General features: G+C 37.3%; 3 protein-coding genes across 5 annotated transcripts; 2 read left to right on the forward strand and 1 right to left on the reverse strand.

Annotated features, from left to right (window-relative positions):
• Window positions 1–384: 384 nt before the first annotated feature.
• Window positions 385–768, reverse strand: LOC103444494 (exocyst complex component EXO70H1-like). The gene has a single exon (XM_008383421.1). The coding sequence runs from the start codon at window positions 766–768 to the stop codon at window positions 385–387; it is 384 nt and encodes a 127-aa protein (XP_008381643.1).
• A 497-nt stretch (window positions 769–1,265) lies between these two features.
• On the forward strand, window positions 1,266–9,416 carry LOC103444481 (meiosis-specific protein ASY3-like). Of its 2 annotated transcripts, XR_011571093.1 has the most exons (11): window positions 1,266–1,437; window positions 2,152–2,223; window positions 2,700–4,328; window positions 4,432–4,585; window positions 6,326–6,389; window positions 6,489–6,638; window positions 6,717–6,775; window positions 6,925–7,014; window positions 7,870–8,004; window positions 8,496–8,587; window positions 9,079–9,416. XR_011571093.1 is itself a non-coding variant. In XM_008383405.4 (10 exons), exons 1-10 carry the CDS (start codon window positions 1,303–1,305, stop codon window positions 9,148–9,150), a joined length of 2,562 nt encoding a protein of 853 aa, XP_008381627.2. In that variant the 5' UTR covers window positions 1,266–1,302; the 3' UTR covers window positions 9,151–9,416. The 2 variants fall into 2 exon arrangements, 1 of the variants encoding a protein (XP_008381627.2); XM_008383405.4 differs by lacking the exon at window positions 6,925–7,014.
• A 2,317-nt stretch (window positions 9,417–11,733) lies between these two features.
• LOC103444482 (uncharacterized) lies at window positions 11,734–14,567 on the forward strand. 2 transcript variants are annotated; one of them, XM_070804798.1, is made up of 8 exons: window positions 11,734–12,137; window positions 12,218–12,406; window positions 12,514–12,696; window positions 12,846–12,976; window positions 13,458–13,626; window positions 13,743–13,872; window positions 13,994–14,235; window positions 14,281–14,567. In XM_070804798.1, the coding sequence occupies exons 1-8, from the start codon at window positions 11,877–11,879 to the stop codon at window positions 14,302–14,304; spliced, it is 1,329 nt and encodes a 442-aa protein (XP_070660899.1). In that variant the 5' UTR covers window positions 11,734–11,876; the 3' UTR covers window positions 14,305–14,567. The 2 variants fall into 2 exon arrangements, with proteins under 2 accessions (XP_070660899.1, XP_070660898.1); XM_070804797.1 differs by having other exon boundaries at window positions 11,736–12,137; window positions 13,973–14,235.
• Window positions 14,568–15,916: the final 1,349 nt, after the last annotated feature.

The raw sequence follows: 15,916 nt of genomic DNA on the forward strand, positions 1-15,916 counted from the left end.
TCAACCGTTGGTTTCAACCCTAGTTTCTACCCAAGTCCAAGGTTTCAAAATTCACTCTCTCAGTCTCAGCTGCCTCTCTATCTCCTCCAATCTCTCTCTCTTTCCGAACCTTCTTCTTTTTCTTTTTCTTCTTCATATTCTTCAAGTTCTTAATCCTAGCTGGGTTAACCAGTTCTTGATATTTGTCTCTAGAATGTTCCAATCCATCTTCTGAACCTGTGAGAACATTGTATTCTCAACGCCGAGAAGGTAAAGGCTTTCGTCAAGGATCGATTTTCTGATGATGTTGTAAATTCTCAAGCACTCTTTGCCATATCCGGATGGGATCATGCAATCAATAATGGATTTCAAATCAGACATCACAACCCAAGAGATGTGGTTCACCTACTTGATGGCGACTTGTGACTCATCCTCCGACTTGGAATCTTGATCTGATACGCTGGTCCGGGTCGAGGCTCTAGATGACCGACTGGAGATCGTTTCGGCATCTAAATACTCCCGATTGGCGGACATAATCTGGTAAAACTCCTTCTCGAGACGTTTCATGGCGGATTGCATGAGATTTTGAGCTCGAATGAGCTTCTCGGTGTTGGTGGTTTGGGAGATGAGGAAGTGCTGCATGGCGATTATGGCCTCAGCGATTTCGATATTCTCTTCCATTAGTGAGTTAGAAAAGCTGTGGCGCGGCGACAAATGCAACATGGCGGTGGTTTTGGAGGGAGAGTTTGAAGGCGACGGAGACGGAGATTTGAAAAACAGAGTCCTCATTCCTTTCTGTGGCGGTTTCGCAAAAAAAAATATAAATAAATAAACCAAGGACCCATGGACCCCGCCTGGATCAAACGGGCCAGATTCAGTCCGATTCCTGTAATGAAATATGATGTACTCGGCCCGACTCGACCAGTTTCTTTTAAACTCTGATCCGGTTCTGTTCCTTCAAAATTAGGCCTAACCCAGCTTGTGTCGAGCCTTACTTGAGATCCCTAAAGAATAATTTGAGCCCATCTCAACACTTCTCGAGTAATATAAGTTATATATCAACAAATAATTATAACAAGTTAAAATATTATAGGGTCAATTAAATTTTTTTGCATGTAAGAAAAGGATAAACTCTAAAGAGAGAATTTAAAATAGAGAAGCTGGTCCATGAAGCTACAGATAGCCCAATATCGAAACCCAAGTGACCCAACGGACCTGTATCCATCATGGGCAGGGGTACTATCGTCAACTGAGTTTAAAGTGAGTGCGCAATACACCTCTGGAATAAAATAGAGCCGGTCAGGCGCCAGGAGAAAAACTCACATGTATTTCCCGCCGTGTATTTTCATACATTTTTCAGTGTTCCGCGTCTCTCTCTCTCTGATTCGCCGTCGGCAAAAAAATTGGATTGTGAAAATTGAAAGCTGGAGGTCATCGATCATCAACGCTCAACAAGCAGTAGGCTATTTACTATGACTTTTTTTTTTAATTTTCATTTTCTTCCGTGTAGTTTCTGGTTATGAGATTTTGAACTCCGATTTTCACTTGTTTAATTTCATTGTTTGAATTTCTCACATTCGTACATTTTCCTGGTTTGGTATGCTATGGTGTGTCATGTGATCTCTGAGAGTCAGAACCTAAATCTGCAATTCATCAAGGTTGTGAGCGCCTGAAAGTTAATTTTCGGTGAATTAGGGTTTATTTCGTATCACCATCGTTTAATTCCAATGAAATACTTTACTTGGTGATTATTTACCAATTACTGATTTTTTTCGTGTTGGTTGACGAATTCGAAATTGTAGATGGGTGGTTCTCCTCCGATGTTCTCACCGCCTTAGCTTTATCTTGGGTGCTACAAACTATGTTTAATTAGGAATTTGGGATAAGAAATCATGAAGAAATAGTAAATCCCTCTTTACTTTTGTGCGTGCTTTTTACACTCCTTTAGAAACTTTGAAACCCTAAACTATGTAATAAAGTTACCCATCCATCTTGGTTCTCTGTGTATGGTCTGAAATGAATTATCATGATATTGAATTTATTTTAGATTCATTTCACACTTTTTTTTTCTTCCTCAGCAAATAATATTAGCTTTCTATCTGCCTTGCCCTGCCCCTCCTCTTACGCAACTCTCTTTGTTTTTTGAACTAAATTGCTTAGTCTACTGTCCAGGTCACAGCTGCAGTTTTGCTGCTTCTTTGTTCTCAAACAATGGAGGTGGATTCACTACAATACTTACGGGATGTAAGTACTAACATTTGAATATGTCCTAGTTATATAGCTAACGACTGAGTTTCTTTAAAATTTCCAATTAATTTTTTCGTGTTCATCGTCTTATTTGGTACTTGGTGCATAAGCTTTTATGAAGCTCATTATATATATGCTATCGTTTACTCATGATTACTCATCTATTAATTTTTAACATCTGTGTCACTGAGTTGTTCATGTTGCCATTTTGGTTTTACTTTCTTTAATAAGTTATTTGCATGTTATGCATGACTGAGTTGCTCAATCTGAAAATGTTGTTTCACCTGATATGTCTTTCCCCTTTTGCTTGATGATCTTTTGGATATACATCTTATAATATATATAAAGGAAACAGGATGGTAGAGTGGAATTGGGATTTGCGATCCCCAATGAACTTGAATCCTTGGAAATTTTAGTCGATATTGAAAACAAAAAAAAATTATATGCTTAATCCCTCTCCAATTACGTTTCAGGACCAAACAAACAATTGTAGGAGTTTTGGAAGCATTAATCATCCATCTAGCCAATCGAGAAAGATATCGATTGGAGTTGTGGTAGACCCATCAACCAAGAAAAAGTCTGGAGTCACCAAGGTAGGTGAACCTGTGGTGCCAAATGCAGAAAGGGGAACATCTAATTTAGGCAATACCACAGAGGAAATAAGCAAGGAGCAAGATGTCACAGCTGCCAAGAAAATAAAACAAGCTAGGGATCCAGAGCAGGTGAATTCCCCATGGATTAGTACTGCATCATTCCACCAGAAAATGCGTACTTCAGATCCCCCTCTTCATGCAAAACAGTCTTCTGATTTGCCATCTTGTAGTGGGAAGCAGTCCAAATGTGATGGAACAAGGAATGCACTGGTTACAAATTCTGTTCAGTTTTTAGCAAACCAGACTTCCTTTTTCCAGTCTGATGGTAAGAAGCAGAACTTTGATGGAGTTAGCTACAGAAAGAGGGGAGAGAAGGATGGATCAGTGGAACTTCAGGATTTCACATTTGTGACTGCACAGGAAGTTGTAATGACGGATAAGGATTCACCAGTTGATAAAACAGATGCAACAGACAAGGAGGTGACAGTGGATAAAACAGATGCAACAGAAAGCAGGAGAACCGAAACTCTCAAAATGAAGCTTTGGGAGGTATTGGGAACTGTTTCTTCACCTGATGAGTATTCCAAATCTCAGCCTCCTGAGGTTGGTGATAGTAATTTAAATCCACAGCCAGAATTTGATCAAATGGGTTCCACAGTTGTCAAGCCTAAGCATATACCAGAGCAAAAGTATGATGACAAGGGTGATGCATTTATCAAACCCCGACAAAATTCAGATACTATAGAAATGGATTCTGAAAGTCTTGATAATATTGTCAGGAGACCTGTGACTTATTCATTGAGCCGAAAGAGAGGTCCAACCAAAAAACAGCAGACAAGTACAAAAAATGGTCCATCCTCTGGTTACAAACTGAAACAGCAAGAGAACAACATATTTTCCTTTGAACAAGACTGCGATGGGAAGCTACATGGCTTTTCTGGTGGTGGATCCTCAAAGTCTATGCGGAAGAAGACAGGGGTCAAAAGTTTCAGAACTGAGTCGCATGGGATCTGCCTTCCTGAAAAGGATAAATCAACTAAGACTCAAAAAGAGATTATTAGGAGTGAGCCAGAATCACCTGCCAAGCAAAATAGTTCTGTAGGCAAGAAAATAGGAGATTCTCGTGGTTGCCAACATGAGAATAAAAGAGAGTATCATGAACTGGAAAAAAATATTCAAAAGCAGGAAATCTGCCGATCACCACTCAAATACAAGAAATTTAAGGCAGATTTTGTCATTCCAGCAAATAAAGACTACCAGGAAGACAATGGCAATCCAAGCTTGAAGAAAGCTACTAATCCAGAAGCAGATGATCTGAGTCCCAAATTTGGAATTAAAACACCCACATCAAGTTCTTCCCCTACCTCAATCCCAAAATCAGACCAAATGGTAGATGCTAGTAGTCCTGCTGTAACAGAGAGGAGATTTACTGTGGGAGACATTCGAAGTTTCAGTACTTTCTGGACTCCAAAACAAGATTGTTGTGATAATGAACAAGCAAAATCTTCTGTATCCTTTGTTATTGAATGGTTCTGATAAGATAGTTTCACAGTATACCATTCTTTGATTAGTATTTTATTTCTTCCTTCTGTCTTTCCTTATTGAACTTCAGGATGCTGTAGAGGAACTCAAGGATTCACCATTGAGAAAAACAACACCGGATATGGAAGAAAATGCTGCAGAAGATGGCCTTCTTTCATCATCATCTGAAGAGGGGGACTTGAGGAATTGTGGAGAAGGTTCTCCTATTATCCAAGGACTTGACTGTATGTTCACCCAGACCCTTATCTATATTGTAGGATAAATGCATTTTTTTCTCAAAATTAACTGCTGAACTTAAGCATGCTTGATTGATTAAGCACCTTTAGAATACAATTGATTTTAATTGTGAAAGTTCTAGGATGGGTACTAGTTTAACCTAGAGGGGGGTGAATAGGTTCCAATTTAAAAATCCAATTCAATTTTCAATTTAATTTTCAGTTCTCAAATTAAATCCACACTCAAATTAAATCCACATTCACATCACCTATCAAACTATCATACTCATATGCAATTAAAACGATAAATAAAAAGTGCACACATGATGTAGGATTTAACAAGGCAAAACCCACAACTGGGAAAATCCTCGGGCTCCCAAGCCAGGACAAACACTAAGAGAAATAAGTATAGAAAGACTTACAAAACTCATCAACTAGACACGCATACTAGTAGGCAGTTTTGTCTCCGCGCTTTGCTACTCGATCTCTCTTCAGCCTTCGAGTGGAAATGACACAACACTAACGCGGCCGTCAATCACTGTCTCCTCGAACTTTGCAAGATACTAACGCGATCATGCATAATATATGAAATGAAATGATTTTGAAAATCAACCAATTATGAAAATCACAAGGCACATTTTCATAATTGATTTCAATTGAAGCGCATGAAAAATCAGTGAACAAAAACTAATATTTTCTTTAAAAAACACTTGGCAATAAAACTGATTTTTCTGAAACGAAAATAACTCTTGGTGCACTTAGGGCTGCTAACAAACGTTTGCTTTCAAATGATACATTATGTGGTAAAAGCAAACTGAAGACATACTCTGACTCATGAAAATGTAAACTGACTTATCCCTGGGCATGCGGCACATGAATTTTCTGTCTGTTTAATGCATTGCTGCTAGTGTTTATACCATACGGAAAAACCTAAATGCATATGCAGCCGCTTTTAATGGGCAAAATCTAATCCTATATATAATATCCAATCATATCCAATCAATGCAATTAAACCAAACGTGAATCAGATAATGCATTCAAAATAGATATGCATGTGATAGGATTAAAACAAAACAAAAAAAAAAAACTCTTGTAATTATCAACTTGATAAACATGCAAAATTATCAAGTTAATTAGATGTTAACTAACATCCTATACAAACACGGCAACAAAAGTGAACTGATTCATTAAGTACAAACCTATAGTTTAGTCCATAACATATAACCAAATCAGTCGATTCGTAAGTTCAAGAACATGCAGCCAAAACTAAATGTATTTGTATTTGAACCAAGATAAACCTAACTACATGAAATCCTTATGCATGACAAACTTACAGAAGTGGATGTCTCTGAAACGTTGACTATTCTTGTGATCGAGAGCACGAGAGACAAACTTAGACTATAGTAAATAAAATCGAAAACATGTACTAGTCTAAGACATTACAGACTCAGGCGTTTTGTTTAGGAATAGCCAATTTTACCGTAACAAATTGTATGATATATGAAGCTGCCATATGTTTCTTTCCCCCTCCCCTGCCCCGCGGAAGAATGATAGCCACTTCAGTTATCTAACTGTTCTGTAGGTTTCTTAGAAAAATATACATTCCCTCCAGAAATAAGTAATGCTGAAAAACTATATTCCAACTTTCTACAGGACAGGCTCTGCAGCCACAAAGCAACACATTTATTCATTTAAAGGTTTCAGCTACCTCACCCTCTCTTAATATGCATTAACATTTTGATGTTGCAGGGACTGAAGAAGATAACTGGATAGAGGAACCTTCAGAGCCTAATCTAGTGGATGGACTGGCTAGGTTTTCTCCTCTCTGTTCTTTGTGTTGTCATATGTGATTTGGTGCAGTTATACTTGCTACCCGTTTGTGATTTATGTGTTGCACATGATAATGTTTCAGGGCTGTTGAATTGTTTACATTGGAATTAGAAAAACTTAAAGCCAAAATGAGGTCAGCAACTAATAGGAAATCCTCTGAAATTTTAATGTCTGTTGCTGCGGAGGTACATATGCAGCTGCAAACCGTTGAGTCTCAGATTCAAACAGACATGTAGGTACTTTCAACTGACAGGTTTGAGGTTTCTCTATTAATTTCAACAATTTCTTAGATGTTTTGGATGATTTTCAGAGGAAAGCTCACAAACCTCAGTAAATCAAAGAGAAAAAGGCTGGAATCAAGGTTTGAAGGTAGTAAAAGTTGTATTTCTGATATTTTCAGTTTATTGTTATTATAATTATTATGTTTTGGATTGAGTTATTTGAATCTTATAAGTAACTAATTTTAAAAATATGTTTCCATCTCCAAATACTTATGTCCTTCCACTTTTCTGTTTAAGGGTGGTTTGATCAAGCTGAACTGTACACACTCCTGACAGATATTTATGACATATGTGAAAAGAGTTATTGTTAGATTTAAATGTATCTAGGTAATCACTTATATCATCGATCATAGTCACCCTTCCTTTAGTGTGTTCTATCATGTGATTAGTTCCTGAAAATTAATTTGCTGGCTTTTTGGCAATACTCGCCTGCATTGGGTGATTTTGCAAGTTCTACTGGGGCATTTGTTCCTTCTATCCCCTAATTCATGAGGTTGTTTGTTTGGCTATAGGAATAAATGATATACCAATATCATAATAGGTTATCCCCTATGTCATGCGGTGGTTTGTTTGGCTATAGGATGATATGATATACCAATATCATAATAGGAAACAGAGCTAGCTTGTTTTAATGTTGACATGTTTTAAATTGTTTATTGTTGAGAATATGAAGTCTAGCATCAAACGTTCCAAGCCTTTCATCGTAATATGTAAATCCTAGGCCTCCCTATCAATTGGTAACTGGTTTTGGTTGGGTGGTCCAGCTTAACATGGTATCAAAACAACAATTCATCTTGTCCAATTTGGCCACATATGTTCCACATCACCCCAATATGATAAACCACGTGTTTGACCCAATTAGGTTGCACATGGGGGGTGGTTTTTTTCTTTTTTTTTTTTTTGGGGGGGGGGGGTGTGTGATTTTGAGAATAAAGAATCTCACACCAAACATTATATTGGTTTTTAGATTGGACGCTCTAGCTTTTTAACATTTAATATATTGGAAATCCCTAATCTACACTGAGTACTTTTTTTTGTTGAAAATCACACTCCATATTTTCTTCTTGGAGGGAGGGCTTCATGGAAATCACAAAGTATATAATCAGTTTAGCCTGCATGCACCTGGAATTGGGATTTTCTTCTCATTGAAGCTATGCCTGAAAACCCACCTTTTTTATGCAGAGCAACAAGAACAATTGAAAGTGATTTATGACAAGTTCAAGGAACAAGTCAATCAGCATCTTCAGGAATGCAGGAGCACACTTGAAGGGCTGGAAGTGTACCTGACAGAGTTTAAGGGAACTGTTGATAAGCAAAGTATGGCAGCTTCTCTACATGTATTATATTTGTATTGTCTTCTTGTGTCAATTCATTACTGAAATGTGTTTGTATAGGTGTTATATCATGTCAATCATGATTCTGCCGATAAATTATACTTTCAATAAGCTAAATAATAGATATACAAGCCTCCCGATGATAGTTTAATATGGTGACATCTCCATAGTCACAGGAGTCTATGAATGCTGACTACATACATTAAAGTTCCATGCATCCTATGCTTATATAGACTACATGCGTTGAAATCAACACAAATCCAGCATTTATTGGTATGATAATGATGAACTAAATAAGCAGCTAGAACTCTGTTTGCATGGCCGCATTATGTTATACAGCAAAAATCATTGATGTTGAACCCAGACCGTACTGTAAAAGGCCTTTTCAGATGAGCTAAAAGTGTTTGTACTCTCATTGCAAACAAACAACATTCCAAATCCTGGTACACTCTTTTGATTATGTTTCACTTACAGAAGCATCACACAGAAAGCTTCTCGTGCAAGTGGAAGAAGCAATTGAGACCCAATTCAATGATGCCCAAAGAAGAATCCAAGTCACTCAAAAGGCAAGTTTTCCTTCTATCTATGTCAAATTTATTATGGAGTTTCGTGCAATTATTTGCATAATGTAACTGTGTTGCATGTTGGTTTTGCCTTGGTTGTAAGTACATAGCTATAAAGTTATAAACTTACAATAAGTTGGTGCGGCATATATTTTGTGTATATATCTAGCTAGCTATTAGATCACTTCCAGCATAGTATGCACTTTTCAGTGCGTGTCACTCAATAGACCTCGTGAGAAAAACAGGACCTACGAAATCCTCTCAATCTTACTCTCATCTAGCAGGGATTTATCTTCTTAACTCCCTAAAAAGAAATCCCGCAGGTGTCATTCACTGACTGTGGAGTCATGGACTTCGTAGTTGGGTTAAGAACTTAAGATGCTTAAAAAAATTGTCATTTTGTAATAATCAGCCTGTCATCTCATCTAGCTCTTTTTATTTGGGATAATGCGTAGGCATCTGGTATAGCTAACTTATTGTCTCACTAAATGCAGATGGCGCATGGAAAGATGCTCCAGTTGAAACACGAACTGGCATTGTGTTTGAAAGAGGGCATTCTAAGTTGATACACAAACTGCGTACAGCTCAGCTCACCACACAGAAATATTTAGAACCAGATAGCCCCGGACCCGAAGCTTGCTTCTTGCAGGCCTTGAAAGTAACCAAATGGCTTGCTCTCTTGCATTTCCTGCGTAGAAATATAACAGTGATCTCATTGAGTCTGTCTGTATTTGGTACTTGGTACGAATTATCCCATCCTTCGTTAAATGTGATTTCATGTAACGCATGAATATACACAGTTGAAGAATGAATATGATGTAGTAAAAGCCTAGAGCAGGAGTACGGGAAGGAAAGCAAGCGAGACTCGGCCGGATTTCTTCGGTTCGTTCACAGGAAATTGAGACTAATCACCTTAATACATATGACTTTTCTCCTCCCTTGAAAGAGCGGGTGTTTGGTCAAAACTAGATTTGACAATTCATCTAACCTAATAGAACTCTGTTTGTCAATAGTAACTTCATGAAAATACTATTATAACCCTCTCATTAAACCTAAACAAAATTAAAAGACATGGCAATTTAGTAATTACATATTACTCAAATTTCCAGTTTTTTACATGAACCTCAAATGTCATGTATTCTATTTAAAAATAAATAAAATAAATAAAATAAAATAAAAAGAAAAATGGAGGAGTTTTTGTCTTTAAACCTACGTCTCCCACTTCAAAGCCACCCCTTAACCCCTTCTTCAAAGTCACGCCCAAATTTTGATTTTCAAAGAAGTGATAAAAAGATTTTTATAATAAATAATAGACAAATTTAAATTACAAACATATAACGTTGCGTATATGACTAGCATAGTGTTATAAAATGCTCAAATCAAATGGTCCTTGATATTTGAGTATAGTAGTTTTCCTCTTTCCTCTTACTTGTGAGTAAGACGTATGAGGTTTAAATTTCATAAACGACGAGTTCAAAACTAATTTATTTATCCACTTCTTAGCGTAAAAATGTCACATGAAAAAAATAAAAATTGACCCTGTTAACTTAAAGTGCACAAATACTTACAAATTCCATGATAACAAAAAACATAAGTTAATTGTTTGATGTTTGCTCATTCTTCCCTCTTCATTTCCAAATCTAAACTTCTATGAATTTTACATGTTGTGCCTAGGGGTGGAAAAAATTCCCAAAAATCCCGAACCCAAACCAAAAATTTCCCAAACCGAAATTCCCGAAATTTTTGGGATGCTATCCCGAACCGATCCCGAAATTTTGGTACGGGATTCGGGATTGGCTTCTTGATATTTCGGGAATCCCATACCGAACCGAAAATATATATTATTAATTATTATATATATATATATATATTTATACATATATATTATTCTTTTATAGTTGATTATGGACTTTATGGTTTGAACTTATTACAGAGAATGAAATATGTTATGAATTATGATATGACGTAAGCAATGTTGTTTTATTTATGTCGAAACCAAGAATGTTGGATCAGCTAGTTACTATGCTTGATTCTCTTTACTGTTTACACCAATAAATGGAGCTTGTTGGCATTGTAAATATGTATTTTACATATGCAGATTACTGGTAAATGGACAGCAAAGCAATGCAAGGTAGCAATGTTTGTCAGTCAGGTTAAGAGCCTTCAAGCAAAGTTTACAGTTTGCAATCCAATGATTGTGCCCCGATATGAGATTATATTTGCATTTAAACCATCAAGAGATGTGAATGAGACTTGCTTGATATGTTTGCACAGTATAACAATTCATTCAATGAGTTACATAAGCATAATATGTCAAATTTTAGTCCAAAAGCCCAAAACCATTTCGGGATTCCCGATTTGTCGCGAAATCCCAAAACTATTTCGGGATTCCCGAAAATTGGGATTCCCAAAAGTTTGGTTTGGGATCGGTATTTAAATTGGGATTCCCGAAAAATTTGGTTTGGGAATCGGAACAAGGGTTTCGGTATGGGATACCGAACCACCCCTAGTTGTGCAACGTTTCACCTGTTTATTGGTTTCTCTTTGTTTTTGTATTTTTTATCAATTGGTCACCAAAATATAAAACAAACATTTCAAATAACATAAGGTAAGACAGAGAATAAGAACTTAGGCTAAATACATTACATAACAGATGTCCATATACGAGGCCTTTGTCTTCCCCACATTCGCCCTAAGTTCCTTGATACATATAAATATTTTCAACCTTTTTTTTTTCTTCACTTTTCTTTTAGAAATGGACCAGTTAGTGGATTCGCTACGACAGTTCATCTTTTTGGGGACTGAAAAGATTCATAGAGACATTTCAACTTGTCTCTTGCTACAATTGTGTGATCTTGGAAGTAGAATATTATTTTTAAAGGAAAACTAATGAAAATGACTTGAAAATTTTGAGTTTTAATCATAAGGACAAAATAAAGGGTAAAGTGAATAGTACCAAGTTTGACTTTTTAGTGTAAAAATATGGATTTTTGTTAAAATAAACAGTACCGTGAACTTTTCGTTAAAATTCTTAATTTTTAATTGTCCTTTATTATCTTTAATGCTTAGAAGAGCGAAGCTCGAGCTAGCTAATAGATAATGGACAATGGATTGGGCTAAATCATTATAAGTAAATGGGCCAAGATCACAAACTGGGAGATGAGCAACGAGACGACACACCATCTTCATTAGGTTGGGGGTTTGCAAATTGGAGTTGAGTTGATTATTTGAATTTGGTTGGGGTTTAGAAATTGAAATTGAAACTGGGAAGGAAGCGGTGGACAGTCGAAAAATGGAAGAGAGTGAGAGTGAGAGAGTGAGGGAGTTGATAGGGAAAGCAGTGGGCGATTGGGACGACCAAGTGATGACGAGAGCCCGATTCAAGGCGTTTAGCGGGCAGAGATCCGATTGGGAACCCGTTTACTTCTTCTGGAGAGATTTAATCCTCTGCGTCGCTCGCCAGTTGGGCGTTTTCTTCATTTCCCCCTCTCGCCTCAACACCCACTGGTTCAATCGAGGAGGCCTCGCCCCTCTCTGCCTCCCCACAGTTCTGGTATCACTCCCTATCATCTATGGATGTTTTGGTTAGGAACATCAACATTTTCTTGATTTCTTGTTTATTTGTTATTGCAGTATGAAATGTATAATGAAGGTGAGGTTGTTCTCAGTGTGGATCTTGTGGACCCCACTGCAGGGCGTCTCTCCAAGATTTTTACCAGACTTTCCAATTCCATGGCAATGCTCAGTAGGACTGGGACCAGGAGGTCCACTCCGGAGCTTCTTATGTCCCAAGATCGTCTCATCCTTACCTCACTTTTGAAGGCATTCGTTTTTCTCTTCTCCATCTCCATCTCCATCTCCATCACTTTGGTTTTAACTTCTTATTCTTGGTCATTTGATTGGGGTTTTTGTTGGGTGTGAATGTATAGGATAAAGCTGCTCAAGTTGTGAAGCTTTTATCTGAATGCCATTGGACTTCTTCATGCGTCATCACCCTGAAGAAGTTCCAGGACTTATGTGGAGGACCCGATGAAGCTTCAGCGGTCTTGTCTCACTTGGTAGAGCAAGCCAAGGCACGCTATCTCTCTCTTTCCAAGGGAGACCTCATAGAGGTAGGTAGTACGGGTTCTACTTGTCATTCTTCTATCCTATTTCTTTGTAATTATGCACAATGGATTTGTTTCCTTTAGCTTTGAAAATCATTTTTCATATGATCACGTAAATTGAGATTTGTTTGGTTTCTGGCTTTTTTCTTTTGCAGGGTGTGAAACTTTCCCTCTCAGCATCTTCCTTTCCAAGTATTTCAAGTCTAGATTGTGATGTTCTGCACTTGATTTGGACAACAGAAAAGCTTCAACAGCAACTTCATGTGATTGACCAACGTTATGAAACGTAACTTTTTCTCACTCTTATTACTCTACTTTCTGACTTTCTTGTTGGAGAATGTGAGACCATCTTTTCATAGATCTCAATCAACATACTCACTCATTTCTCAGTCAATGGCATTGTGTGACATGATGACATCTATGGTAGCTCAAATCACTTATAAACAAATGGGCTTATATGAACTGTAACAGAGATTGCCTCTGCTGTATCATGATAATATTTACGTTATCATTACCTTGGCTCATCATTTCTGGACTTATTTGATATCTCTGGCTTGTGCCAGCTGGTTGGAAAGTTCCGTCAACATTAGTAACCATGGACAATTAGAACGGATTTGTTTGTTACAGAAATGTTGGGTGCAGAACTGTTAAAGATCTACATTATAATTGTTGTCTTCTATGCTCCCTTGATTTATATCTGTTTTCTTATGTGGATAAAAACAAGCGTGTTTGTCCTAGTGATTGAGTGTGTTTTATTTCATGTGCAGGTCACGAAAATCAGCATTAGCTTGTTTGAAATCTGGAAACAAGAAAGCAGCGCTGAGGCATGCAAGGGAGTTAAAGTTGGCCAATGAGAGTAGAGAAAAATGTGCAGCTCTCTTGAATAGAGTGGAGGAAGTCCTTGATGTTATTGCAAGTGCCGAATCAACGAAGAAGGTAATTTTAGGAGTGAAGATAATCATATGTATTAGTGTGTAAATAATTGAAGCAATTGAATAATTTTTGAAATGGGGGAATCTTTAGTAAGCTGATCCATTTTGGCTTGTTGGCAGGTTTCTGAAGCCATTCAAATTGGAGCTCAAGCTATCAAGGAAAATAAGATTAGTGTGGAAGAAGTCCAGCATAGCTTACAAGAAATAGAGGAATGCATTGATACACAAAAGGAAATAGAAAATGTTCTAGGTAATTTCTCTTCTTGAGTTAAAATCAATTAAGTAGTGGTTGAATTGTCAGGAATGCGTTTGGTATTAAATATCCTATCTGATGTATTTGGCTTTCACAGAAGCAACTTCCCTTTACACAGTTAATGATGAAGAAAGCATTGAAGAGGAGTTGAAGAAATTAGAGCTGGATATAGGACGTGAAAACCTTCACGAACCAATCCTGAGCAGCAGGGTTAACAGCGCGGGGAAAACAGAGGCTTCAGACTCAGCTGATTCATTGATAGACTCTTTATATAATCTCAAGCTTGTAGATGATGGTCAAGCAAGGATACCAGCAGTTGAGGAGGGCACTGCTGAAACAAAGAGAAACAAGAAAACAGCAGTTGAGGAGGGCACTGCTGAAACAAAGAGAAACAAGAAAACAGAGAGGTCTGAGCTTCAAACTGCCTAAGATTTCCCACATGACAGAATCAACTGGTGAGTATTACTTTACTAATTCCTTGTACAGTATTTGTACATAAGTAGTAAAAACCCTGTAATAGCCATTGTCAAGAATATCAAAATTAACCCAGTGAATGACGGATTGGGTCAATTTTGTAAATGGACGACTTTCATACGTTCCATAGTTTCTTTGATTCTATCATTCTATGTCCTGTGACCTGCCTACTGCCTAGGGGTGCAATTTTTATTGGAACTTTTTATTCGGCCCTTCAATTCTTTTACCTGAAAAATTCAGAATACAAACATTTAAAAAAACTCAAAATTGAAAATTGTGATCCGAAATAAAACTTTAAGAATGGAAATTGGGACCTTTGCTTCGGATCCAATCCTTCCAAAAATCACCCTCCTTACTCCATGTTCTTTGGGTTTTAGCAAATGAACACCTGTTCTTCCTATCCTCTAATTTCCATTTGTTTTTATTTTTATTTTTTATCTTGGACACAACGATTAAATCACACACTCAAGCAATGATAATGATTATGTATCAAACTCATAAGGCGATGAGCAGTAGAATATAAGGTCTTTGTTAATCTGGAAGTGGAGGGGGCCTCTCGTCAACACACGTCAAGGGATCCTTTCTCCGGATCATTTCCTCTTAATCTATCAAATTAGAAATCCGTGTTGTTGAAATTTGATTGAACATCTACAAATAGGAGCTCACTTGAAAAATTATAATAACTTCAGTCGTTGGATCAAATTTTAATGGCACGAATTCTCTGATTTGGTGAATTAGAAGATAGGGATCCAGGGACTGTGATATATGCATGCATGGGACACGTGTAGCGTAGGAAACGGGAAACTCTCTCCCCTTCGATCCGATGGGGACATAATCAGATGAGATGACCCGGCAGTAGCAGCTGGAGCCTGGAGCCGTCGTTTGCAATCAGAATTGAGAAGGCGATCGGTCATAGCAAGGAATTGGATGACGAATAATCAACGGTCGGTTAACGGCAGTTATAATAATAATAAGCTGCGTTAATTTTTTTTTATTAAAATATAAGCTGAGTTATAGGCCTGGCATTTTGGACTTAACCCGTTAACCCGACCCGACCTAACCCGTTAATATTTGTATTTGGATGGATGCTTAACGAGTCGGATCGCTAACGGGTGAACCCGTTAACAACCCGTTAAATAACGGGTCACTTTGGGTCAACTCTTTAGACCTGTTAGGATCCATTAACATCCGTTAGTTGGGGATATTTTAGTAATTTTAGTAAATCTTTAATAACAAAAAATAAACTTTATGCAAAATAATAATAATAATAATAATTGTTAACGGGTGTTAACGGGTGACTCGTTAGCTTAACGGGTTGAGTTCGGATGACCCGTTAACTTAACGAGTTGGGTTGAACCCTACCCAAACCCAATAAATCCGACCCGTTTACAGGTCTACTGAGTTATTTAATTAAAGAATTGTTATTAGTACTTCGAAAATCTTATTCTATATTATCAATAAGTGTATTTTTCATTCTAACTTTAAAAAGTTTAGAATACTAAATGAGATGTTTAGAGTGTCAATAATAATTTCCTTTTAACCCATAAGGTTTTACTAGTTGTTTCCC

The sequence above is a fragment of the Malus domestica genome, chromosome 09 (genome assembly GCF_042453785.1).
Source record: "Malus domestica chromosome 09, GDT2T_hap1".
NCBI classification, from domain to species: Eukaryota; Viridiplantae; Streptophyta; class Magnoliopsida; order Rosales; family Rosaceae; genus Malus; species Malus domestica.

Excerpts from the sequence above, each read along its gene's own strand:
- LOC103444482 (XM_070804797.1), top strand. The coding sequence starts at position 11,877 with ATGGAAGAGAGTGAGAGTGAGAGAGTGAGGGAGTTGATAGGGAAAGCA. Across the intron at positions 12,138-12,217 it reads TCTGCCTCCCCACAGTTCTG|TATGAAATGTATAATGAAGG; the intron begins GTATCACTCCCT and ends TTGTTATTGCAG. Across the intron at positions 12,407-12,513 it reads TCCTTACCTCACTTTTGAAG|GATAAAGCTGCTCAAGTTGT; the intron begins GCATTCGTTTTT and ends GTGAATGTATAG.
- LOC103444481 (XM_008383405.4), top strand. The coding sequence starts at position 1,303 with ATGTATTTCCCGCCGTGTATTTTCATACATTTTTCAGTGTTCCGCGTC. Across the intron at positions 4,329-4,431 it reads ATGAACAAGCAAAATCTTCT|GATGCTGTAGAGGAACTCAA; the intron begins GTATCCTTTGTT and ends ATTGAACTTCAG. Across the intron at positions 6,390-6,488 it reads CTAGTGGATGGACTGGCTAG|GGCTGTTGAATTGTTTACAT; the intron begins GTTTTCTCCTCT and ends ATAATGTTTCAG.
- LOC103444494 (XM_008383421.1), bottom strand. The coding sequence starts at position 768 with ATGAGGACTCTGTTTTTCAAATCTCCGTCTCCGTCGCCTTCAAACTCT.